Below are 25,188 nucleotides of genomic sequence, written 5' to 3'. Positions count from 1 at the left end.
TATATAAATACAAGGAGATACATTTTTGGTGGATGCTTTAATCAAAAGTTACAGCAGGGCACCCTACCCTAGTGGACTCTTTTTTGGCCATTTATTAACACACCCCTGCTTTAGACTTGGAAAATTAATTGCTATTTGGTTGCTAAGGCTTACTTATTATAATAACCAGGCAGCTATTAGAAAGTCAGAATGTAATACAAACAGGTAAATGGTCTGAATAGAAAGACAATGAATACCGTATATACTCGAGTATAAGCAGAGTTTTTCAGCACTAAAAATGTGCTGAAAAAGTAACCCTCGGCTTATACTCGAGTATATGGATGTCCACGGCGGACTCTGGCTCATTGTACAGATGAATGTGCGCGTACCCCCCCCCCCCGTGAATGGGCGCGAGTGCATTTGCATTGCACAATTGCTTTAGGAGATAAGCCATTTATGAGCATCAAGAATTATTTTGCCCTAGTAACTAGTATTGTACTACTGTGGTGGGACACTGGGGTCCACTGTTAAGCTCTGTCATGTTCCTATATGAAGCTATGGCTATCTTGGGGCATTTTGTGGGCATTTATGGGCACAACACTCATAGTGGTTGCTAGGCAGCTTGGGGAATGTACACAGGGGAGCGCACACAGCACAGCTTTTGTCTGCAGCTGTAGCATTTTTCTTTCCCTAAAGCTATATATTATTTATCTGTTATTTATTTGATCATTAAAACTTAGCAGTAGCGGCTGCATTTCCCACCCTAGGCTTATACTCGAGTCAATAAGTTTTTCCAGTTTTCTTAGGTACCTCGGCTTATATTCGGATCGGCTTATACTCGAGTATATACGGTAATACAAAAAAAAAAATACAAAAGCCCCAAAGTCGACTCATTTTTGCTTCCTGGAGTCACTAACCCCTACATCTGCAGGCTAAAAATACGCAGAACAGATATCTTAATATATAAAATAATTAAAAGCAGTGTAAAATGTGAATACTATAGTAGTATTTATAAGATTTATTTTAAGGTGTTAATTTACAATTAAATTCTGTTTGTCCTTAGCTATATTCTGGTTGTGTCTACAATGTGAGCAATAAAGCTGCTGTGATACACAATGTAAAAGCAGGTATTCCGCAGCAGCAGGGTATGCTTAGTGAAATATTACACAGCTGCACAGGCAGATCATTAAGTGAACTGTTGACACTGACAGATCCACTTGTGTATCCAGAAAATACCAGTTTGAGAATTTCTAGTGGTTTTATAGAGTGGATTTCTAGCATGTTATTTCAGACACCCACATTTTCCTCTCAAGAAGAGTTTACTTCACAGTGGTTAAACCCCCAACTCCATGCAGTTGCTTTTCATTTAAATAACAGGGAAAAGTTAAGCCTATAGCAAATGCAGTGCTCTCAGGAGGGGGTTTACTCCAGAATGCTCTGAACACACATTACAAATTATAGTGTCTTTGTCATCTGCATTAAATCAGCAGTGGTCAATGTGCCATTCCATGCCTACAGTTTCTAGAGTATAGACAACAAATGAATACCATGTAGACAAGGTAATAATTTAGGCATTTGGTGTAGGAGTACAGCACTGGCTGTGTAGCTGGTTCCAGGGCAGTGATTATTTAGAGAAACTGTTAAACAGTTTCAAGTACATTTACATACAGTCAAATATCTCAAACCATAAATTAATTAAATTGTCAAAAAATCTAACCGTTTCTATTTTACAATACATGAATCCAGAATGTCTAGTTACACGTAGGCAGGGTTGTGTGCCAGCAGAAAGTACACTGGGAAATCATTATTCTTGGTGGATCTGGGACTTGTGGGATTTCCCACCAAATTAAGCTTGAAGTTTATTTTTACCTGAAAATAAAGACTAAGGTTACTCGATTAGCATTGTAAAAATTGCATTTTAATTTAACTGATCTTCATTTTGGATCCACCAGGCACTTGGTTAAATTACAACTAGAAGGCTGGGGAGGTCAACATTTAGATACTAAAATATAGTGTATACTCTGAGAACCTTTGCCTATTTCTTTTCTGCAGATGACTACATTTCCATATGCAATATAAACATCTAAGACTATAAAGAAGGAATTCACTTACGAATGAAGACCATGGACTCCTCCTTCTACTTGGGCAGACATGGTCCTCTTTTCTAACTTGAGTTCACCTGAATACATCATGGAGCTGCAGAAAAGAAAAACAGATTACAAATTCTTAGACCTTTATGAACGGTAATATCATTTACAGAAATATGTTGGACTTTACACTGCCAAGTTCAATTAAAATAAACACAAAAAGTTTAATAGCTTTTATTACAGCAGAATGTGTAAATACAGTGGAGGAAATAATTATTTGACCCCTCACTGATTTTGTAAGTTTGTCCAATGACAAAGAAATGAAAAGTCTCAGAACAGTATCATTTCAATGGTAGGTTTATTTTAACAGTGGCAGATAGCACATCAAAAGGAAAATCGAAAAAATAACTTTAAATAAAAGATAGCAACTGATTTGCATTTCATTGAGTGAAATAAGTTTTTGAACCCCTACCAACCATTAAGAGTTCTGGCTCCCACAGAGTGGTTAGACACTTCTACTCAATTAGTCAACCTCATTAAGGACACCTGTCTTAACTAGTCACCTGTATAAAAGACACCTGTCCACAGAATCAATCAATCAAGCAGACTCCAAACTCTCCAACATGGGAAAGACCAAAGAGCTGTCCAAGGATGTCAGAGACAAAATTGTAGACCTGCACAAGGCTGGAATGGGCTACAAAACCATTAGCAAGAAGCTGGGAGAGAAGGTGACAACTGTTGGTGCGATTGTTCGAAAATGGAAGGAGCACAAAATGACCATCAATCGACCTCGCTCTGGGGCTCCACGCAAGATCTCACTTCGTGGGGTGTCAATGATTCTGAGAAAGGTGAAAAAGCATCCTAGAACTGCACGGGAGGAGTTAGTTAATGACCTCAAATTAGCAGGGACCACAGTCACCAAGAAAACCATTGGAAACACATTACACCGCAATGGATTAAAATCCTGCAGGGCTCGCAAAGTCCCCCTGCTCAAGAAGGCACATGTGCAGGCCCGTCTGAAGTTTGCCAATGAACACCTGAATGATTCTGTGAGTGACTGGGAGAAGGTGCTGTGGTCTGATAATGCCAAAGAGCTCTATTTTGGTCTCAACTCGCTGTGTTTGGAGGAAGAAAAATGCTGCCTATGACCCCCAAAACACTGTCCCCACCGTCAAGCATGGGGGTGGAAACATTTTGCTTTGGGGGTGTTTTTCTGCTAAGGGCACAGGACAACTTATTCGCATTAACGGGAAAATGGACGGAGCCATGTATCGTGAAATCCTGAACGACAACCTCCTTCCCTCTGCCAGGAAACTGAAAATGGGTCGTGGATGGGTGTTCCAGCACGACAATGACCCAAAACATACAGCAAAGGCAACAAAGGAGTGGCTCAAGAAGAAGCACATTAAGGTCATGGAGTGGCCTAGTCAGTCTCCAGACCTTAATCCAATAGTCACCCCTATAGATTAGAGGAACAGAGCTTCCATTTGAAGCAGCGTAGGTGGTTTTTCACGGTGAGGGCAGTGAGGCTGTGGAATGCCCTTCCTAGTGATGTGGTAATGGCAGACTCTGTTAATGCCTTTAAGAGGGGCCTGGATGAGTTTTTGAACAAGCAGAATATCCAAGGCTATTGTGATACTAATATCTACAGTTAGTACTAGTGGTTGTATATATAGTTTATGTATGTGAGTGTATAGATTGGTTAGTATAGGTTAGTTAGTATAGGTTGTGTGCTGGGTTTACTCGGATGGGTTGAACTTGATGGACAATGGTCTTTTTTCAACCCTATGTAACTATATAAATAGAGAAAGCAATAGGGACTCATAGTGTATGTAGACATTTTAAAGCTTTCCATAATATAAATCCAAAAAGTTCACCACAGTAACCATGGGATGGAGAGGGGGACCTTATAGGAAAAAAGTAAATTGATGTACAATATGCAAACTTTTACGCCAAAAGGGTTAAAAATTGACATTAACTTAAGGGCATTTTTATGATAATCAAAACATTTTTAGGATTTTTGTTATGTATTTTCATCATCTTTGATATGCAGATTTGTAATTTATGAGTATTCTTAATTGTATAATATGGGTTTGTTAAAACGTTAAAGGTAATGCAACTGGCATAATAGCTTATTTAATTCACCTCCATAGTGTTTATATAAAAAGAGAGATTTAGTTGGGACCATTTGATAACTGGGGACTGTGAAAAGCTACTATAGAAAAAAAGAGCGGTTGCTATGACACAGTACTTCTACTTAAATCTCATTCCTATGGTGGTTTATAAAGATGGCTAAAACATAGAAGGGAGCAGTTGCCATAGCAATTTGATACTTAGATGGTTTAAAAAGAAATACAGGGGAACTTCATGGTAAGCCTCTGAGGAAGCGGATTGGTTCAGCAAAACACGTAAGACAAGGGGGAGTGGGTGACTTCTGGTCAAGCGGTGCCACAAGGAGAAGGATAACGCCGGCAGCTCTGCTCATACTCTACATCTGCACACTGCAAATCTGTATGAGTTTAAGTGACTGCTTTACACCCTAACCGAATGTGAATGAAATGTAAATTTATTTTAATCCGTAAATGAAACAGATTTACACTATGCCCAGTTTGACTTTAAAAAAAAAAAAAAAAAAAAAAAAATTTAACCAGAGGAAGTCTGCAGATTTTAACCTTTTGTGGAGTGAAAGTCAATGTTATATGCATAAACAGTTCGTAAGTCGGCATTCTTGTCAATTAATTCGGTGACTGTTACGACATTAGATACTATACAGTTGAGAACTTACCGGAGGATGGAAAGGCTCTTAGCCCCTATGTCTTGGCAGCCGTGCTGAATACCTGCGATTAGGTATGGTACAAATTTATGTATGGATCCTTTATCCTGAATAGAACCAGAAACACCTTGGGCCACTTTCACTTTATCACCTTCGCTGTATAAACATAAAAACATGAAAAAAAAATCTAACATGAAAAATATTACTCGTGCATTTGCCTTAATAAACTAAAAATGATGCAGTCAAGGAGAAATTGTAAATGTTGTGTAGTATCTAAAAACCTGAAGTATCTTTTCTGGCTGCTTGTGTTCTTTTCCATGGCATCCAGTGAGCCCATGCCTCTGTACTTTTTGAGTCTCACGCCATCAGAGAAGAAATATTCACCTGGAGCCTCTGTAGTGGCAGCCAATAAGGAGCCCATCATTACTAAAAAGAAATATTCAAGGAATTAGGATGAAAGAAACATATATATTATATCATTATTGAAAAAACTCTCTCTCACATTTAACAATAAATGAATATATACAAAGACATTATAATGCCAAGGCGATTGGGTAACGTTCACCAAGTATGTAATAATGGAATGTTACAAAAACACATTTGCCCTTTCTCACATGCCTGTTTGTATGCATACACTGAATACAATCTTATGTTTATAGGCAAATTGTCATTATATATGAAAATATTGTGGCCCAAACAGGAGCTTTAAAGTCCATTGCCTAACTAAATTCACACCTTTCTGCCAAGGGTGGTCTGACATGCAGAACCAGAGACCTTCCACTGATGTTTATAATATAATAATATATATGTTAATATAATAGGTTAATAATTTGCTTCTAATGGCTATTATGGAGAATGTATTTGATGTAGAAAGGTTTATGATGAAATAATTTGTGTTCGACTAGGAAGCTGTGTCTCTATTAATTACCTGTAGATGCACCAAGAGCTAAAGCTTTCACCACATGTCCCACTGTCTGGATACCTCCATCAGCTATGACTGGAACACCAAACCGTCGAGCATACTCTGCCACTTTGTATACTGCTGTTCCTTGAGGCCTGCCACAAGCCATAACTGAAAGCAAATAACAAATATGTTAAATATGTGGAAAATTTGCTGTATGCAGGCAAAGTAGAAACTGTTTTTACTTTGATAGTGTTCTTTTAAAGGAGAAGAAAAGGTAAAATCACTGTGGAGTGCCAAAATGTTAGGCACCCCCCAGTGACTGTAATTGCTTATCTGAAACCCCAGCCTGGTGCCCCTGCAAAGAAAACCAGCCCAGAAGAAGGAAGAGGATCACTCTCTCACAGCTACCCCAGGTACCTATCCCCCCCCCCCCTTGATTGAAACTTTCCTTCTCTTTTAAGGTTCTGAAGTTTTCATATTGAAAATGATACAATAAAAGTTACCAAATATACTTTTCAATAATTAATACTAAGAACAATGTGGATAATTTACAAACCCCATATTGGCATGGCACTGCCATGGTAGTGAATCAGAACACAGTAAGTTGGTTTGGGGAGATTGTCTCAGGAGCAATACAGTAATCAAGCGTTTACCACGTTTTTTGTGCCCTGACCGGTCTCCATGTTTCTCTGCTGCAGAAATCCCTGCAGCTTTCAACAGTTCTCCAGCTGTACACCATTAAAGCTTACCTTCTTGTGTTATGCATATGGATCCACAGCCCATTCCTACACGCAGAGCATCCACACCAGCATCTATCAGATTTTTAGCTTGTGCTGCTGTCACCACTTTGAAATTAAAGTAAATATACAATCAAATTAAAAAGTTTTTATAGTAACATTAAATTATTTTTGTTTTGACGCCGCAAAACAGCTTCACCTCTTATTTGACCAGTACCAATAATACTAGAGATAATTCCATGTTAAAAGAATCCTTTTATAATAGAACAAGTACAGGTGGGACAGTAGGTAGAGGTTCAACATCCTGGTAGTTTCTAGCTAACTGGCTGCTTGCTTACCACACAACTATGTAACAGGATACAATTTTAACAGTTACACAAATTTAAACAAGCATCAAAAGAGCTATAGCTAATGCCCTCTCTTTCCTGTAACATTCAGTACAACATCCTCCCTTACGCAGAGAGGTGTTACAGCGTTTTTAAGAGCCTATGGCCAAAGAAAGGTTTTTGATCCAACTCAGGGTTCACATGCCAGATGATGTTTATACAGGTAGAGAAAATATCTAACAAAAAATAAAAAGTAACATAAGATTTGTCTCATGGAAATATGATATTTTCTAAACAAATCAATTAAAAATTCTGTACAATTTCTGAAAAAATAAAAGGTATTTTTCACTATCCACCTCTCAGCAACCTGTCTTTCTCCATTGTCCCTTCATGCAGAAGCTGGGGTCAGATTTGATTGACAGGTATGGCTAATAAATATTTTAGGGGGCTTCCTTTCCTAGAAGATGTATTAGAGCTAACTCAGCCAACCGATTCCAGCACAAACAAAATAACTGACCGGCACAAATCTTGCATGTAGAGAAACAGGATTTCTAAAAAAGTGGTTATATTGAAAGAGTGAGCTCGAATACCTATTCCAGACCAATGCTGCAAAGCCCCCACCCAAAGGATGCATTATATGTAATGGTCAGTCAAACCTGACTCCGCCTACTACATGGAGAGAATGATGATGAGAAGGGGAGAGAATTTTTAGCTGATTACATTTGGAAAGTTGCTTATTTCAGTCAGATAAAGATTATATTAAATTTTAATTTTCCTAATAGATCCCCTTTAAGCAAACCTGTGAGCTCTAGTTTATTGGGAACAACAGTGGTTTGGTCCCACAGCACTTACCACCAATTACTTTTCAAGGTTTTCTTTTTCAACCGTTTTATTTCCAATTTTCTCAGGGAAATTAAAAAGAATGATTCTTTACCCAGTGTAACAACATTAAAACTTTAATTTTTGGATACTCCTTGTCACTTTGTATCATGGAAATATTAGTAGCTGAAACACTGAATTAAACTGCTGCATGCAGCCTTAGCAAATATTAAAGTAAACCTATAAAATAAAGGTAAAGAATTTTTAAGCTCTTACATAGTGCTATTGTCTCTCAAGTTACTGAGGTCCTTGTGTGTCATGCCTTGCCTACAGGATAGAATAAGCTAAACCACACTGAGCAAACAATATCCGTTATGAAAACCCAATAACAGGCAGCTCACCATTTCCACCAACCACTTGCAGCTCAGGGTATTTTTGTTTAATGTAGTGGATCATATTTATCTGATAGACAGAATTCCCCTGGGAGGAGTCCTGCCAAAACAAGAATAAAATCAGAAGGGTTAATTGAACAAGATATAGACCATGCACATTCAATACACGGCAACTTTAACCCTATTGCACGCTATAAAGTGTTGATAATCATATTTTCAGCCACACTTGAGCAGCAGTCACATCCTCACACTTGTCGCAGTCAGTCACATCTCTACATCTACTGCAGTGGTTCTCAACCTTCCTAATGCAGCGACCCTTTAATACAGTTCCTCATGTTGTGGTGACCCCCAACCATAAAATTATTCCTAAAGACCATCGGAAATATGTGTTTTACGATGGTCTTAGGTGTCCCCTGTGAAAGGGTCGTTCGACCACCAAAGGGGTCCCGACCCACAGGTTGAGAACCGCTGATCTACAAAATATTTTATTTTGCAGTCATACAAAAAAAATGTAATTCTAAGCAAGTTTCCAATATACATTTCACTGAACGTCCCTTAAAAATGAACAGCTTGCAATTAAAATGATACTGCTGAACCAAGGAGCAGCTACGGGGTTAAACGGACATAACTGAAATGATAAAAAAGTTGGAGCTTCCTGGAATGTCAGTAGTTATAGCTCTTATAGGTTTATTACACCATATCTAAGTGTATCATATATAACAAAAGTTAACCAATTGACTTGGCTTAAAGGAGAACTAAACCCTAAAAATGAATATGGCTAGAAACGCCATATTCTATATTATAAACTGACTGCACTGGCTTAAAGTTTCAGTATCTCTATAGTAGTAATGATATAGTGGTTGTTACAGTTTTTACAGGAGCTCCCCATCTTTGATTCTGTTAGAACTGTCTGGGAAAGTGCACAGCTGTTGTGAAGCTGAGCTTAGGGGTCTTTGCAAATTATCAAGCAGAAAATTAGGGTTGACGGTCATATTCTGATGCAAATGCCCCAATTACTAATCAGCTTTTACTGCTACATTTATACTCTATATATACAGTATATTTACAGTATATTTTGACTCGGTCCCTAAGCTCAGTAAGTGACAGCAGCACAGAGCATGTGCAGGGAAGCAGCAGAAAAGAAGATGAGGAGCTACTGGGGCATCTTTGGAGGCACAGATCTTCCCTGCTAAAGGGCTGTGGTCACCTTGGGCTGGTACAAAAACCCAAAACATAATGTACAACATTTCTGCCCTACTTCTTTAGTTAGGCTTTACTTCTCCTTATGGAGGAGTATAATTATGGAATGCACAGGTTCAGTGTGCATGTTTTAATGTGGAATATAACAAGGGCATCCATGTAAAATAGAGGAAGGTAAGGTTAACTATCAGCCACATTTAAAATAAAATGGATATGGAAACTGCTGCTAAGGCATGAGATAGTATTACCAAAGTATCAAGACGTATGCCTTCTAACATCGCACTCATAAACCAAGGGTATTAATATATAGTAGGTTCTTCCTTTGCTGCCTCTGCTATTTTTACTAGAAATTGTGCGATTTGCTTGTATCAGCTACAACTTTAGGCACTGATGTTGGGCAGTCAGGCACTGCAATTTATCACAAAGTCATGTTCTTCCAACACCATCTTTGCAACACAAGTCTCTATATCCCTTTATCAATGAGGGAAGTACTGCACAGAAAGCTGTAAACTACTTAAATCAATATTTGCCCTGTTTGGCGCAGGGAATAACAAACTATAGATCATTTTCAAAACAGGCAAAAAGTATGTTATGTTTGTTGAACTTGTGCTGAACAAGGAAGTATACTGTCCTTTTAAAATACACAGAAGAAAGCATGTCACTTTTTAGAACTTCTGCACACTAAAGGAGACAGCCACTGCTGCCAGCTTCTCTGAACTAGTTGTGATGGGACATATTGCTTACCATCTGTTTTATTGCCATTATGTCAGAATATTTTTATCTAAATGGAGGCTAAGGATGTTCTGTGCACACAAAGAGCCACGTATACTTTAACACTAGACTTTAGACACTAGATGGCAGCACTATATCACAGGCCCCTAATTCTCAGCTCTCACACTGCCAGCATCTTCTATGTACAGAAGTGCAAGTTTTTTGAACTTTTATTTCCCATAGTCCTAACATATTGATAGGTTCATTGACTTCTGGGGAAAATTACCATGTTGCATTGGTGTCTATGGATTAATTTTAGAGTAAGCTAACATAGTAGATAAGGTTGAAAAAAAAGACATGTCCATCAAGTTAAAACTTATTTGCTAAAGTGAAACTTTACTAACTGCTAGTTTATTTGGAGGAAGGTCAAAAAAGCCCCTCTCTTTAATTTGTCTCAAAAGGGGACTTTCCCCAACACTGAAAGGGGCCACTGGACCAGTCCCTGGATCAATTATGATCAATCACTGTTTAATATCAGTAACTTGGAATTTCCTCACTTTCTGAAAAGGCATCTAATCCTTCTTCAAACTGTCTAATGCAGGGATCCTAAACCTTTTATACCAATGAGCCACATTCAAATGGAAAAGGTGTTGGGGAGCAACACAAGCATGGCAAAAGTTCCTGGGGATGGAAATAAGAGCTATAATTGGCTATTTGGTAGCCCCTATGTGGACTGGCAGCTTACTGATTTTACACTGGGTTTTATGCAGCCAAAACTTGCCCCCAAGCCAGAAATTAAAAAAATAAAGCATCAACTTTGAGGAAAATGGGAGCAACATCCAAGGGGTTGGGGAGCAACGTGTTGCTCACGAACCACTGGTTGGGGATCACTGGTCTAATGTATCTGCCAATACAACAGCCTCAGAAGAGAATTGTACAAAACATATAGACTCTCCTCATCTTAAAGCGAAAACATACCTCCATTTTTGACATGAGCTAATTTAGCTGCAGAAAAAGAATATAAACACCTTTTACACAAACATACCTGATTCCACAAATTAAAGGACACCATGAATAACCCCAAAGAACTATTTCCCAAGATCCCTTATGCTGAAAGTGTAATGCCATTTCTCCCCTAAGTTTGTTCCATTGTAAAATGATGGATTCTGGGACTTAAAGGAACAGTAACACCAAAAAATGAAAGTGTTTTAAAGTAATTAAAATATAGAGTACAGTTGCCCTGTGCTGGTTAAACTGGTAAGTTTGCAACAGAAACGCTACTATAGTTTATATAAATGAGCTGTTATGTCAACACGGGGGCATCCATTGAAGCTGGAAAAAGGAGAAAAGGCACAGGCACATAGCAGATAACAGATAAGCTTTGTAGAATATAATAAGGTTTTATCTGTTATCTGCTAAGTAACCTGTGCCTTTTCTCCTGTAAATGGCTGCCCCCATGGCTACACAGAAGCTTTATTTATATAAACTATAATAGTCTTTCTGAGGCAAACACACCAGTTGTACCAGTACAGGGCAGCATTACATTATATAGTAATTACTTTTATACACTTTCATTTTTTGGTGTTACTGTCCCTTTAAAGTCTCTTTGCTTACCATAGTGAGTGGTGCACAAATTCTCTGAAAAGCAAATAGACTAAGTCCCAGAGTCCATAACTTCACAATGGAACAAGATAAGGGGAGGTTTGCAAACACAATGACAGGCTTTTATGATTTATTTTCAATTTGTGGAATCAGGTATGAATCAAATAGTGTTTCTGCACATTTTCTTTTCTTAATAAGCCAAATAAATGAGTTCATGTCAAAACAGAGGGTATATTTTCCCTTTAAGATGGAACCTCCTTTCCTCTAATCTAAATAGATGACCTGTGCTTGCTGGAAGGACTTACTGGCAAATAAAACATCCAAAAGTTTATTATATGGTCCTTTATTAGAGTTATAAAAAACAATTATATCCATCCCTTAAGCACCTATGTAAAAACAATCCCAACAGAGCCAAGCTCTTCTCATAACAAACATTCCTTTCTATTCATCAGCTTATTAGCTCTTTTTTGGACATTTTTTATTTTGTTAAAATCTGTTTAAGGATTAGGGACCAAAACTGCATTGCAAATTTAAGATGGGGCCTTTACTAGTGTTTTGTATACAGGGAGGACGACGCTGTCTTCCTGTGAATCCCTGTACAACTTCTACTAACCTCGTCATAAAAAGCAATCAACTTTGTCTGACATGACCTGTCCTTTATAAAGCCATGCTGATTACTGCTCATAATGCCATTCTTCAGAACATAATATTAAATGTGAACCCTTAACAAATCTTTAAATCGCTTATCAACCATAGATGTCAGACTTACAGGCCTATAACTAAATACATCAGCTTTCCTCTAATCCATGCACAACATACCTAATGAAAGGGAGTTTGAGAAAACCATAAAAGTGGCCTGGATAAACCTAAACTAAGTTCTCTAAGTAAATTATGGACTATTCCATCAGGGCTAGAACCCTTGTTCACATTGATTTTGTTTATACATTTAAGTACCATATCCTGTGTCAACCACAGAAAATTAGTTTGAGACCCGAATACAGAGTTGGTCCTGCAATACTGACTTCTCTATTGTATGACGAAAAGAACGGATTAATCACATATGCCTTTTCAGAACCCCCTATACCTACAATATCTCTATTTTTGAATGCAACCACACTCTCATCCCCCATATCTGTAAACTTTTTGGTATTAGGGCTTGGGATGCAAGTTCCATATTTTTGCCTTCCTAACTGATGTTTACACAAATTTGTGGGAGCTATATTTGTGGGAGCTATATTTAAAAATAGTGACATGTTCCTGTTAAACCTAAAACATATCGCTATAACTTTAGGTTGTGTTGCTTGCATCATCCGTCGTAAGAAAGTGCATATAAAGCATTCAGGACCATAAAGAAATCATATAAATAATTAATGCTATAGTACATACAAGAACAACGACATCCACACCAGCTTGTGTGAGCAAATCTAGTCGGTATTTGTCATCTTCTCTTGTCCCAATGGCTGCCCCACACAGCAACTGTTTTCTACAGTCCTTTGAAGCCAATGGGTAGTCTCTGTTTTTCTTCAGGTCAGTCCTTGCAATTATGGCAACCAGCTCATCACTGTCATTTACAATTGGAAGCTTCCCTAAAAAAACAAAAAAAAAAAAAACGTTTTTCTCATGATCAGAATCTTTGAAAACCAAAAAACTGCTGCTAAACAATACAACATAATAATAATAATAAGATCTGAAAATAAGTAAGGCCATTTTGAGCAGAAGTCAGAAAAATACCCTTCTAGCAACTATTAAAATGAGTGGGAAGAACCACAGGTAATGTTTATGGCTTGTGCTTTTTAGGACATAAAAATGAATCACAGCATGTTCCATTCAAGTCAATGGGCGACAATCCCTGGTCAACAGCAGGTATTTTGGCCATTGCTGCTCAAAATGTCCCATGTGTATGTTGTTTTAAAGTTATGGCACATGGGTGTGATTTTTAGCGTTTTGTTGCCAGAGCATTTTTCACATTGGCAAGTGGTAAAGAAATCACTCAGAATCAGCCCAAATCTGCATACAAACCATAGTTTTTTCCAGTAAGGAGCAAACAGAACAAAGATCAAAGAAAACCCATCAAAAACAAACTATGCTCATACCTTTCTTACTTCGCTGAAGGATCTCATTAGCTTCTTTAAGTGTGACTCCTGCAGGAGCGACAACCAGTTCATCACGTTTGGTCATAACCTGGAGATTGAAATCATGAATGCCAGAGAATGTGAACTTCACATAAACACGTACATCACAAGTGTTACATAAAACAGAGTAAAAAGGAGCATGAATAAAAGTTTAAGCAATATTCAGTTTTCTATTAACTAGTTAAGTCAACTAGATTAATCAACTTATCAAATAATGGAAATGCTGTAAGATAAAAGCAAACACCATGCAAAATGGCTTAGACGTAAGTAGGCTGAATTCAATGTTCGATGCTTTTTAAATTACCCTTCTCTCTCCCATATAAATATCCAATCTGCCATTTGTGTAAGTCCTATAACACCATGACCCTAATAAAGAGAAGGTAACCTTGCCATCATGCAGCTACCTATGGGTCACTACTGAGTCACTGAATATCACTAAAAATATAAATAATTAAAATAAGTAATGCATAATTGATAATAGGAACTAAAATTAGCAGTGAAGTAAAATATGACCTTTTTATAGTATTTGAAAATTTCCTTTAACAAACTGCTCAAAATAAGATTGCATTAACTTATAAAAGAGATAAGCTGGCCATACTAATTAAGATTTGAGGTTGCCAAGGGAGCGGATTTTTGCCCCATTTGGCCACCTATATTCTGGGCCGTTTTGGTAATCTAGCTGTTTGGCCCATGGACCAACAATAGCATCATATCTGGTGCATATGCAGGCCCGCTGGGATAGGACCACAAACGCAAAGATGGGTACCCCGCCCAATAGTAAAGTCCATAGAGGTGCAAGTAAAGGAGCACTGTAAGTAAAAACTGCAATACAACCCCCATGCACAACTCACATAGACCTATTCCTTCCACTGCTTCCAGTTCAGTTACTGCACTCTGGTCCCTGAGCCAGATTTAATATCCAAGGTGCAGAATGTCCCATGCTCAGAATCATAGGGGGCTTAGTATGTAATACCTGCCATAAGCAAATGGAAAGAGCAGTGCTTCCTTGCAGCTTCATGTCCTGGCATTTCCTGGCTTCTATGATCTAATGATTTACAAGCTAGGGAGGGCATACCAGGTATACATGTGCTGATGGCCCCCATCACCTTTTGTATGTAGCTCTAACTGCCAAATGCAAGCAGAGCTGAATGCCATGCACAAGTTGAATGAGGCACAAATCTTTATACATTTTAACACTGAAAACCATTGTGCCTTGGGACACAATAAGGAGGTCAGATTGAGGCAAGATGCAAAAACAATGTTTTTTTTTCACTTTTAACATTGTCCTATTTTTGTTAAGGGCCTTAATGAATTAAGATTGGGATGTGAAGTCCCTCTGCTTTCCATAGAGGATAGTGCACAGACTCTCTAGAATGTAATGGGACCAGAATCCACCACATCACAATGGAAAAAGGTGGATCACTAAAGGTGGGGGGTGTGCTTGTCCCTGCAGCACAGACAGACTATCACGGTTTGCTTTCAACCTGTGAAAAGCAGGTATGCTTGTATATTATGAAAAACAGTGTTTATGCACATTTTCTACATCGACTCAATTAATGAACTCATATTAAAAAGGCAGTATATTTTACCTTTATTTGCACATAACAGAACTCTAACAACAAAATATGGATTAGGGTGTGGTTTGGTAGATAAAGGTATGGAGTGCATGGGGTGGAGGGTTTTGATTAGGACATGCAAGATCATGCAAATCTCTATGCTAGTGAGTACTATTTAAACTATAGAAATCTAGATCTTTAGTAACATAATACCTCACTCAAATACGTGGAGTAGTCCTTTTCTGTCAAGAAGTCGATATCCCGTGAGGTGACAATGCCCACCAGCTTGCTCCCCATCTTTCCTGTTTCTGTCACTGGAATCCCAGAAAAGCCATGACGATTTTTAGCTTCAAATACATCACCTACAGTATGATTGAGGCTCATAACCACTGGGTCAGTGATAAATCCTTGCTCGAACTTCTGCAGATTAGCAGAATAAATACGACCTTAGAAGTGCATATCCACCAAACATGAAAATATACTTGTGGAATTATTATTATTCTAGTCTATATAATGATCTGTGACTTGTAGAGGATTAGGATATGCACATTTTCTACTCAAATCAGACATAAAAAGATATGCTATTTAGCCAAGGGCGCACGAATTTGAGCAGAGGTACCTTGGTTAAAGTCGGGTAAAGATGATCATTGCACCCGTGCTTGGTAAGAAAACCTCTTAAACATGACCTCTAAAACCTGGACTGAATCAAATGTAACCCTTGGATATTAACATTTGCTATTTTAAAGTTGTTAAAATTTCACTTTGGGCAATGACCATGTTGCTTTTACTCAACTATTTAAAGAAGAGTACATGCCAAATTCAAAGAAGGCTTGAAGGAAATATTTATATCTGGAGCTTAAGGGGCAGAGGGCTTACTGTACCTGTGCAACTTGGAGTCTCCTTCAAAGCTAAACTCTAGGTGCAAATATTTTCAATTCAAAGTACTTATCTCATTTAGGTTAAAAATGTCTGATGGTGCCTAACATAATCCCGTTTTTGCCTTTTCCTACATTGTTTCTGCCTTTTATCACAGATGAGCTCATTTACCTTAGATGCTATGTGTAGGTCACCTTTACACCCCTTGTAGCACACCCTCCCACTATCTTTGCATGGATGATTGCTTTAGTTCAGTCCTTATTTAATTCAGTTAATTTACCATGAGTTCATCTTGTCAGCATAGAAAAGCTGAATATGTTTCATAGCATATAGAGGAAGGTAGAGATATTTTAAGCAGATTTCTTAAAATGTCTCTATCTGCTTTAATTTTGGGGATTGTGTGTTTTTACCATGTGCATGAGTTTATAGCAACACTGTTATAGTACCCACAGAGCCAACACATCAACAGGGTTATTGGTTCCTGTTAAAATTCAACAGTATGTGTGAATGCAATAGCAACTTTAGGCTGTAAACTTTATTGGGGGCAGGGCCTGACGTGAAATATGTGCAATCAGTAAAGCACGGCAGATATGTTCTATACAAGTCCATATAAAGATTATTATTACATTTTAGTATTGCACCTGCTTAATAAATGGTCCCCTTTACCAAAATAGTATAGCACTGCACAAAATTAGAATAGCCAGCTGCACAGAAAATGTTCTATTTTCCAGGCTTTACACAATTATTTCACATTATACATTTTTCAGGTTAACCAAAAATCTAATGAAACAGAGGACATTTTGACTACTGCTGTTGTCTGGTGGAAGACTATAGTGGTTCATGCCTCTTTTCACCTGTCCCCTTACAGTGTAATAAATAGAAAGCGTAGCTGCTGCACATGAAGCAGTGATAGGAAACACTTAGAAACAGGAGCTTTGTTCGCTGGTGTTTTCCACTAGAAGGCAGAAATAGACAAAATGACTTATCACTAGCTGATGCTTATTTTACATCCTGATTTTGATTTTTGTACAATAATACTTTCCTTTATAGTACCTACTTGCTTTTAATATCTCTTTACGATTTTAAGAAAATCGTCAAAGTGTCATCAACTAAAGATATATAGCAAAAGTCAGATGAACTTGATGCATTAGAGAAAAATAATCAATGATCAATGCAAGAATTTAATTGAAACACAAAGTATTTTCCAAGTACTTTTTAAAGCACTTTGATAATAAGAGTCCTATAAATGTAAAAGGGATAACATCGCCTTTAGACAACAAATTAGTGAGGAACTGCAAAGAATATTTAATAGTATTTCTGAGGAAATGTAAAATTAACTTATTCCTAGGCTGATCTACATCATGACCCAGAATGCACTGGAGCTGTACTGTTAAGGATTAAACTACTTGCCTTCACTTTGCGAACTTCATTAGCCTGAAACTCTGGAGTGCAGTTGTGATGTATAATTCCAATGCCTCCCATCAACTGAAATAAAAACATCAAACAATTCACATCATATAATTTAGTTTTCCTGTACTATAGCTATATATTATATTTAGTCTCTGTGTGAGACAGAAACATTGAGTACTAAACCTCTCTTTAATTCCTAGAAGTCTAAATACAAACATACACTGACTTTTTGCAAAAATTGCTTCCCAAAAAGGTAAATAAGAGTAACACAGTAAAGGTAGTCAAAAGGGATGTATATCTGCTTCATAGGCTAAAAAAACATGATTCTAAATAAACTTGGTCATACAGCCCTTGCACCTGCATTCAAAGTATTACTGCTGTTTGCATATATTTAATGCTGTCTTTAAACATTAAAACCAGAAGATGTTAGTTACTGATCACTGGCACTAAGAGTTCTGTTACTTGTTAAATAGTGTGTACAAGCTTTGACTACATACCGCCATTGCAATTGCCATGTCTGATTCTGTAACAGTGTCCATGGGAGAGGAGATCAAAGGAGTTTTCAATGTAATTTTGCGAGTCAAAGCAGAAGTTAGATCCTAAAAAAATAAAGAAGGTACACCAATTAATTGGTAGAAAGAGGTTTGGGTTGCAGAAAACAGCCTACATGATTATTACATACCCCAAAGTTGTCATTTTTAAAAAAGGGTTCAAAATAATAAGACTAAACAAAGCATTTTAAACAGCTTGTCACATTTCTGGTATTGAAAGGCACCTGTACAGTTGTAATTGGATTTTGGCTGACTTTATATCAGTGCCATTAATATTCTGACATGTTCTAGGCCCAGATTATATTAAAATCGCAAATACACCATACAAAAAGAAGTCTGCAAGTTTTTGAGCTGATTTTTGCGCCGTGCTGTTTTTACTTTTTATATTATAACTTAAAAACCTACAACTGTGGGAAGCATTAAAAGATTTCTATACATACAGTGTTGACAGGCTGTTTTGGCCAGGTGCATCACCCGCCATTTATCAGCTGCCCTACTCTCACACCCCACACCTCAATTATTGTAAGAAAGTTCTCCTTGATCTTGATCTGTGATTTACAATTTTACTATTACAATTTTTTAAAGCCGAACAAATCCCCAGAATATCCCTGACTGAGTCATACTATAAGGATTTAGGTGGACTGCCCCTTTACTATGGCTCAATATTATCTGCCAAGAATGTTAAAGGAACACAACTCAAAGATTAGGGTAATTAAAATGTAATATACTATCGCCTTGCACTGGTAAAAGTTGCGTGTTTGCTTCAGAAACCCTACTGCCGCACAAATTCACATTTTATTTACATACAGCATACATACATTTATGTAACCTGTGGCTCTTCTTTTTTAATTTGAATAGCTACCCCTCAATATACACAACACCTTTCTTTACATAAACTATAGTGGGTTTTCTGAAGCAAACACAAAACTTACCAGTGCAGAGTAATAGTACATTTAACACAAAAAACCCCCCAAAAAACTACTAATAGAATATTGTCTCCATCTTATTTTTGATTCTAAATTGCATTAGGAAGACAAGGGATTATTCAGACTTCTTTGCACATGTTAACCTATTTTTAGTATGTGCTTCTGACCTTCAACCATTACAACATGGATTAGTGTTTGTGCCACAGGCACAGAAGCTTGATTAACTATAAAACACATGTCCAAAATATATTCATGCTCCCAAACAGGTCCCTTTATGGGAGACATTACCATGGGAACTGATCATGGGATATTCATCTTGGGCAGGAAAAAAAAAAAGAAATGCTGCCAAAACAGAAACAGAGCAGTGGAAACACAAATTATGACAGACTGAGGCCTCAAAAAGCATTTATCTGCATACCCTTGTGCTGCAGTTATAATTTCACTTAAGAGTAAGGAAAATACAAAATTGTAGAACACCGTTCCCAAACACATGCAAAGTCATGCAGGTAGGGATCAACTAACTGGAAACCTGCTGTTCAGGAATGCTATTTGCCATAGAGTCCTATTTCAACCAAATTATTCTTCTTCGGCTAATTTGCATTTCCTTGTACTGACATTAGTATAGCATAAATTAACATTTGCAAAACACTCATACTGGACTTGTGTGTAGTTTAGCAAACTCCAAATTAATATAAAGATCCATTATACAGCAAACTATAGATCTTATAGCTATATATGACCACCAAATTATTGTTGAGAAGCGTGGTTTCTATTTGTAATTGCTTCTAAAAACATAGCTATGATACCCAAAAGGGCAGTTTTTTTTTTTTTCAAGAGGCAGTATTACAATAGCTATTTTCCAGAGTGCTTTGGACTCTTCCAGATAAGGTGTTATTGTAACATGGAGTTCCATGCCTATAATCATCTAAAACGTTTTGTTATTATTTTGCCATCAACATAGATTTATGACAGGTTAGTGTTATTATTCAGAGGAACAGTGAATAAACTGAAATACTACACTGCAGGAGACTGGCAATTTTGGTTCTTTAAAGAGTTTAAATTCTGTAATGGAGAGCTCTAGCACCAAAATGTACATGTTTTAAAACTCAACTAAAATTTAATCCTGATGACGATCCTGTGGTGATCGAAACGCGTAGATGATATGCTGTAATAAATCACTGACTTGATTGATGCTATAGCTGTGAGTGCTTTCTACTGTTGAGTTTGATGCATTATTTTTGTCAGCACCCACCGTTGCCCCGATACTGGCATCAATCAAAACGAATTGGGTGCACGTAGGCGAGTGGCTTATATTATATACTATACACATTACCCCAGCACTCCATTATATAGCTTCAATAGAAAATTAAACAACAATTTTGCACACACTGAAGGAAAAAATGTCTACATTTTAGTGAAAAAAAATAAAAAAATCCACACAACAGCACCACACTCCAAAGATTGGCCCTGTGCACGGAATACAAACGTTGGTTGTACATGCAATTATAATACACTAAGGGGCACATTTACAAAAGCACGAACGCTCGAGCGTTAATGCGACCGCTCCGAGCGTATTTTCGCCGATTTTTTCGGGCGTCTGCACGACTTTTCGTACGGCGCATGACTTTTTCGGACGTTTGCACGAAAAAAAACGGAAAGGTTTTTCCGAAATTTTCGTTTCCAATACGATTTTTTCCCATTCGTGATTCAGATTCGTGGATTAGTAAATGTGCCCCTAAATGTCCCTTATGAAAGTTCCAGTTGGAACTGAAACGTCGGACTAAATAAATCCTCGCTTTGTTTTTTCTAAACCTTTGACTCCTGTGTGAAAATTCCTGTGTGTGCGAAGAAGCCGCTCTCACAGGACTTATAACAAACACAAAAATTCTTTTATTGCTTGAATGGTGAACTGACGTTTCGGCTGAACCTCAGCCTTTCTCAAAGTTGCTATACAGAGTGAATACACACCATAAATACATCCACTGGCAGGAAAATACAGACAAAACAATGTAGGTGTGACGTCACACAATCACACATCCCAATACCCATTCACGTAAGGGTAATAAATCAACACAGCCACAAATAACATAAAAACATCATCCTTTAACTGTGTTATTAAAAGCTAATAACATTAATATATACACAATCTGTAAAATCTAGTAAGAAGAAAAGTGCTGATTGTATAAGTAAATGAAAAAAGTAAAAAGAAACCACAAACCACACAAACCAAAGAGCTTCCTAAAGGGTGCAAGGAAGTGCGGGGAATCAGTTCCAGGGACCTCATGCGAATACATACAGTTAGTGTAGAAACATTACTGGAGAAAGGCGCTTATTAGCGGAGCACGATAATTACCAGTAAAGGCTGCTCACGGGATGCGACTGTAAAGTACAATGGCAGAGGCACTCTGGCGATAGGGAGGTAGACAACCAATGAGATCGTAGGGGCATGGGGTCTGAGGCCCTTACTTACACAGCACGCGGCTTAGCAGGACAGGTGGTGTCAAACGGACCGCATGATGGGCAGCTATCGCACTGGCACGGTGTGTAAGGAGCCGTTGCGCTTCTGGCATGGGTGGAGGTAGCGCTCATACAGATAATCTGAATGGAGGTCAGCTTAGGGAAAAAGGACAAGAGGACCTACCAGATAACATGGGGGACCCCTCTATGCGCCTACCACAAACCAAGGTAGTGAGCATTTTTGTAGTAGCACAATGGGGGAGTTGCAGTTGAACAAGCCTAATAGATGTTTTATGTCAGGCAATATATGCATGAAGAAAAACCTTGTCTGCGCTCTAAGGGTTAGAAATAGTATGTAGTACTTAGGGTCTACAGTAGGACTGTCGAGAAAGGAGAGAAGAAAGAGAAAAAAAAAAAAACACACTCTTATACGCGAATGCTTAAATTACCCTACATTAAATCCTAATTTAAGGTGATTACAAATAGCTGCCTTCCTCCAAACTAATCCCTTAGTGTACCAAAAATTATCCCAAAGGAGTTAGCGCTCAAGTGAGCGCTAACTCCTTTGGGATAATTTTAGGCAATATATGCATGACATCAGACTCATCCATTCAGCCAGTGTGGTAAGAGTAACAAACACAAAGTAAAAAAATATAAAAATAAAAATGAAATACTTATGACTGTTTGTATCTGCTGGTTTCTGTCAGATAGACTTAAAGGCATATGTTGTGGCAAACTAGCCAAGGGTAGAGACTGGTCAGCACCTGTGGTATTCGTACCTCCTTCTAGGGGACATAAACCAACGGGGCATTCCTATTACATCTTACCCTTATAACAAGCTTGGGACTATATAAAGTATCGAATACATACTTAGAGTTTCCATTGCCACTAGATCGCCCTCTTGGGGTAGTTAGAAACACAACTGTAACGATGTGTCACAGTGTATTATTTGACACTGTGAAGGTAATTTTGTTACATACATAGTATAGAACATGGTTCAAGTGCAGTGACTTACTGGTGTACCAAGACACATTTACCAGTAACTTATACTAAATTAAAGCAGCAACGGGAATATGTCAGAGATCAGCACTAGCTTCTCCGTTCAAATGGCCATATCAAGATAATCACAGGTTATATGCCAAAGTATATTCATGTTAAGAGCAGCCTATCCTATATATATATGGAAAAAATAATACATTTACAAAGGATAATTTTACATTAGATATTAAATTGGTTTCTACGCTGTCATTAGACAGCATAGGACTCACGTACAATGAGGGGCCTTGACGTGGCACGTGAGCTTACATATTTTGACCAAAGTGTGGTACCAACACCTCATTTTTTGTAAAAAAATTATTTTTAAAGGCAAACTAAGCGCTGGCAAACTTTCTTTCTCTTTGTGTATAATTAATGGCTTTTTATCGTTTATAGCAGCTGGTCAACTCCAGATTGTGGGTTAGACCGAGCGCTGGCACAATAGTGTGTTTCTAGCAGCTGGTCAACACTACAGCGAGGGTTAGACCGAGCGCTGGCGATTTCTTTCTGTGTTTTGTGATTAAATTGGTTTACCCTAGTGTTTAGCAGCTCATGTTTATTGGGTAGGCTCCCCATTCCAAAATTTCAGTATAAAGCAATATTTTGGTCCACGTGCACCGCATATTGCTATTGCAATGATGACCGTCAGCTCAGAGCTGCACCTTGTATAACATATTACTCAGCCATACATAAAAGGGTTAAAATGTTGTTTCTAATATTGCTAAATATTTTTGCACTAATAAATACACCAGAAATGATTCAGTGTTGGCACTTTTAAGCCATGGTGTCCCTGTAAAGACCATTATTTTCACTTTAGATTACTAAAGTGAGACAAATTGATTCCATGAACAGCCACAAGATGTCACTAGTAAAAACTAATCAGTCAGTTCATGCAGTCATGGTTTGCAGCAAACTAAGAACTAATGGATTTGTATTATGGTGTTTTAATCCTAGTCACCAATATATTATAACAAAAAGTGATGCAGCAAATCTGTAATTTAATTTCCATTTTGGCAACGGTGTTCATCTCAAGGATAAAGATGGCAGGTAACTGTACTAAACCAGAAAATCAAAATAAAACTTGTACTTACCACTTCATCTGCAGTGAAGTCAATGAATCCTGGAAGAATCAAGAAGTCACTGTAGGAAAGAGAGAGAACATTACATTCTAACAATTGCTGTACAACTCTTAGGAAAACTGTAATGGTTTTATTGTTTAGCATTCTTTAAAAGCGCTCTTGAATTAAATCTTCCACTGCCAAGTTAATATGATAAGTCAGACCCTAGCAATAAAACCTGCTGACTTTCAGCTGGAGAACGAACTACAGAACAAAAAATGAAATCATTTTCAAGCCACAAAATAAAACCTGATACAATTAGTTTTAGGATATCATTGTTGAAATCATACCAAAAGTTAATTTTATAGTGAAGTGGAACTATTACCAGCTCTAAACACTATGCATCTGGCTTACTCTCTGATTACCTGCATCAATATCAGCAGCCTGTATTTATTTTATACACTCACCACCCCCTGGGCTATTATGTCTTTATTGCTACTACCATAAGGGCTCTGGCACACGGGGAGATTTGTCGCCTGCGACAAATCTCCTTGTTCGTGGGCGACTAATCTCCCCAAATTGCCATCCCACCGGCAAAAATGTAAATCGCCGGTGGGATGGCATACGCGGCAGCGCGATTTCGGTGAAATCGCGGATGTTGCCTTGAGAGGCTGCGTATGCCATCCCACCGGCGATTTACATTTTCGCCGGTGGGATGGCAATTCGGGGAGATTAGTCGCCCGCGAAAAGGGAGATTTGTCGTGGGCGAGTAATCTCGTGTGCCTGAGCCCAGCAATTGTTTTTTCAAATACTAATACCGATACCAATAGTAGTAGAAATGGGAAATGGAAGCAAACTACAGTTGCTGGTCCTCCACCAAAAGTATGCTTCACTCATTAATTACAGTTGGAGGTGGTTGAGAATCAAAATTAAGCAACATCTAGGAATTAAGAAACACAAAAGGTCAATGCCACACACAGGAATTTATTTCTAGATGTGCTAAGGCATATCAGCCTTATTTAAGGTAAATTCCCATGGATACAGACAACAGCACAGCATAATACACAAAACAGCTGAAATCTTCTTATTTACATGTTTGATTTATTGTAGGATTAATTAGCATTTGGGCTTGTATTTGTACAGCTATTTAAAATGCGTTGGCCAGGGCAACGTTTTTAATGTTTTGTACAAACACACAGTATTTCACATCATCACGAAACTCTATGTGGCTTCTATTATCTGCAGAGTTCAGTTATTCCACTCCATATGTTATGCCATATATATTAGCACGTTTACTGGCACAATAGATTTTCTTATTGATCCATATGGAATGTACTTTTGTACTTAAGCAAAAAAAAAAAAAAAACCAACACAAAACATTAAATGAAGCTGCACCAAAATATGTAGTATAAATATAAAACTACACATATAGTATGCTAAAAAAATAGCACAATGTTTATGTAATAATCTTATAGAGCAGGTCGGGGCTTATAGACCAGATTACAAGTAATCAAAACCATAAATTCTTTGTAACCACATATAAAGAATATGGCCCCCCATGAAAATGTCGGCTATAAATTTATAAATAAATAAAGTTAATAAATAATAAAGTTAATCATACACTTTTGTGGTCATGTTCCTACCAAATTAAATCCGA

At 37.7% G+C, this 25,188-nt stretch overlaps 1 protein-coding gene across 12 annotated transcripts in view; it reads right to left on the bottom strand.

The window, feature by feature from the left end:
• impdh1 (IMP (inosine 5'-monophosphate) dehydrogenase 1) overlaps window positions 1-25,188 on the bottom strand; it is a 77,501-nt gene that overhangs the window by 9,639 nt on the left and 42,674 nt on the right. For 11 of the 12 annotated variants that reach the window (XM_031897960.1, XM_012959105.3, NM_001017283.2 and 8 more), the window contains 12 exons: window positions 23,565-23,613; window positions 18,002-18,103; window positions 17,505-17,579; window positions 15,432-15,638; window positions 13,624-13,711; window positions 12,917-13,116; window positions 8,027-8,117; window positions 6,493-6,588; window positions 5,768-5,911; window positions 5,121-5,265; window positions 4,852-4,995; window positions 2,092-2,175 (listed from right to left, as the gene is read on the bottom strand). In XM_031897960.1, the coding sequence (XP_031753820.1) occupies window positions 2,092-2,175; window positions 4,852-4,995; window positions 5,121-5,265; window positions 5,768-5,911; window positions 6,493-6,588; window positions 8,027-8,117; window positions 12,917-13,116; window positions 13,624-13,711; window positions 15,432-15,638; window positions 17,505-17,579; window positions 18,002-18,103; window positions 23,565-23,613 (1,425 nt within the window). Of the gene's footprint in view, window positions 1-2,087; window positions 2,176-4,851; window positions 4,996-5,120; window positions 5,266-5,767; window positions 5,912-6,492; window positions 6,589-8,026; window positions 8,118-12,916; window positions 13,117-13,623; window positions 13,712-15,431; window positions 15,639-17,504; window positions 17,580-18,001; window positions 18,104-23,564; window positions 23,614-25,188 lie in introns of those variants that run through there. The other variant, XM_031897961.1, reaches the window with a different exon arrangement.

Source organism: Xenopus tropicalis, chromosome 3 (assembly GCF_000004195.4).
Source record: "Xenopus tropicalis strain Nigerian chromosome 3, UCB_Xtro_10.0, whole genome shotgun sequence".
Lineage (NCBI taxonomy): Eukaryota > Metazoa > Chordata > Amphibia > Anura > Pipidae > Xenopus > Xenopus tropicalis.
The sequence above is the reverse complement of the archived record's forward strand: the minus strand, read 5'-3'. Positions and strand labels throughout refer to the sequence as shown.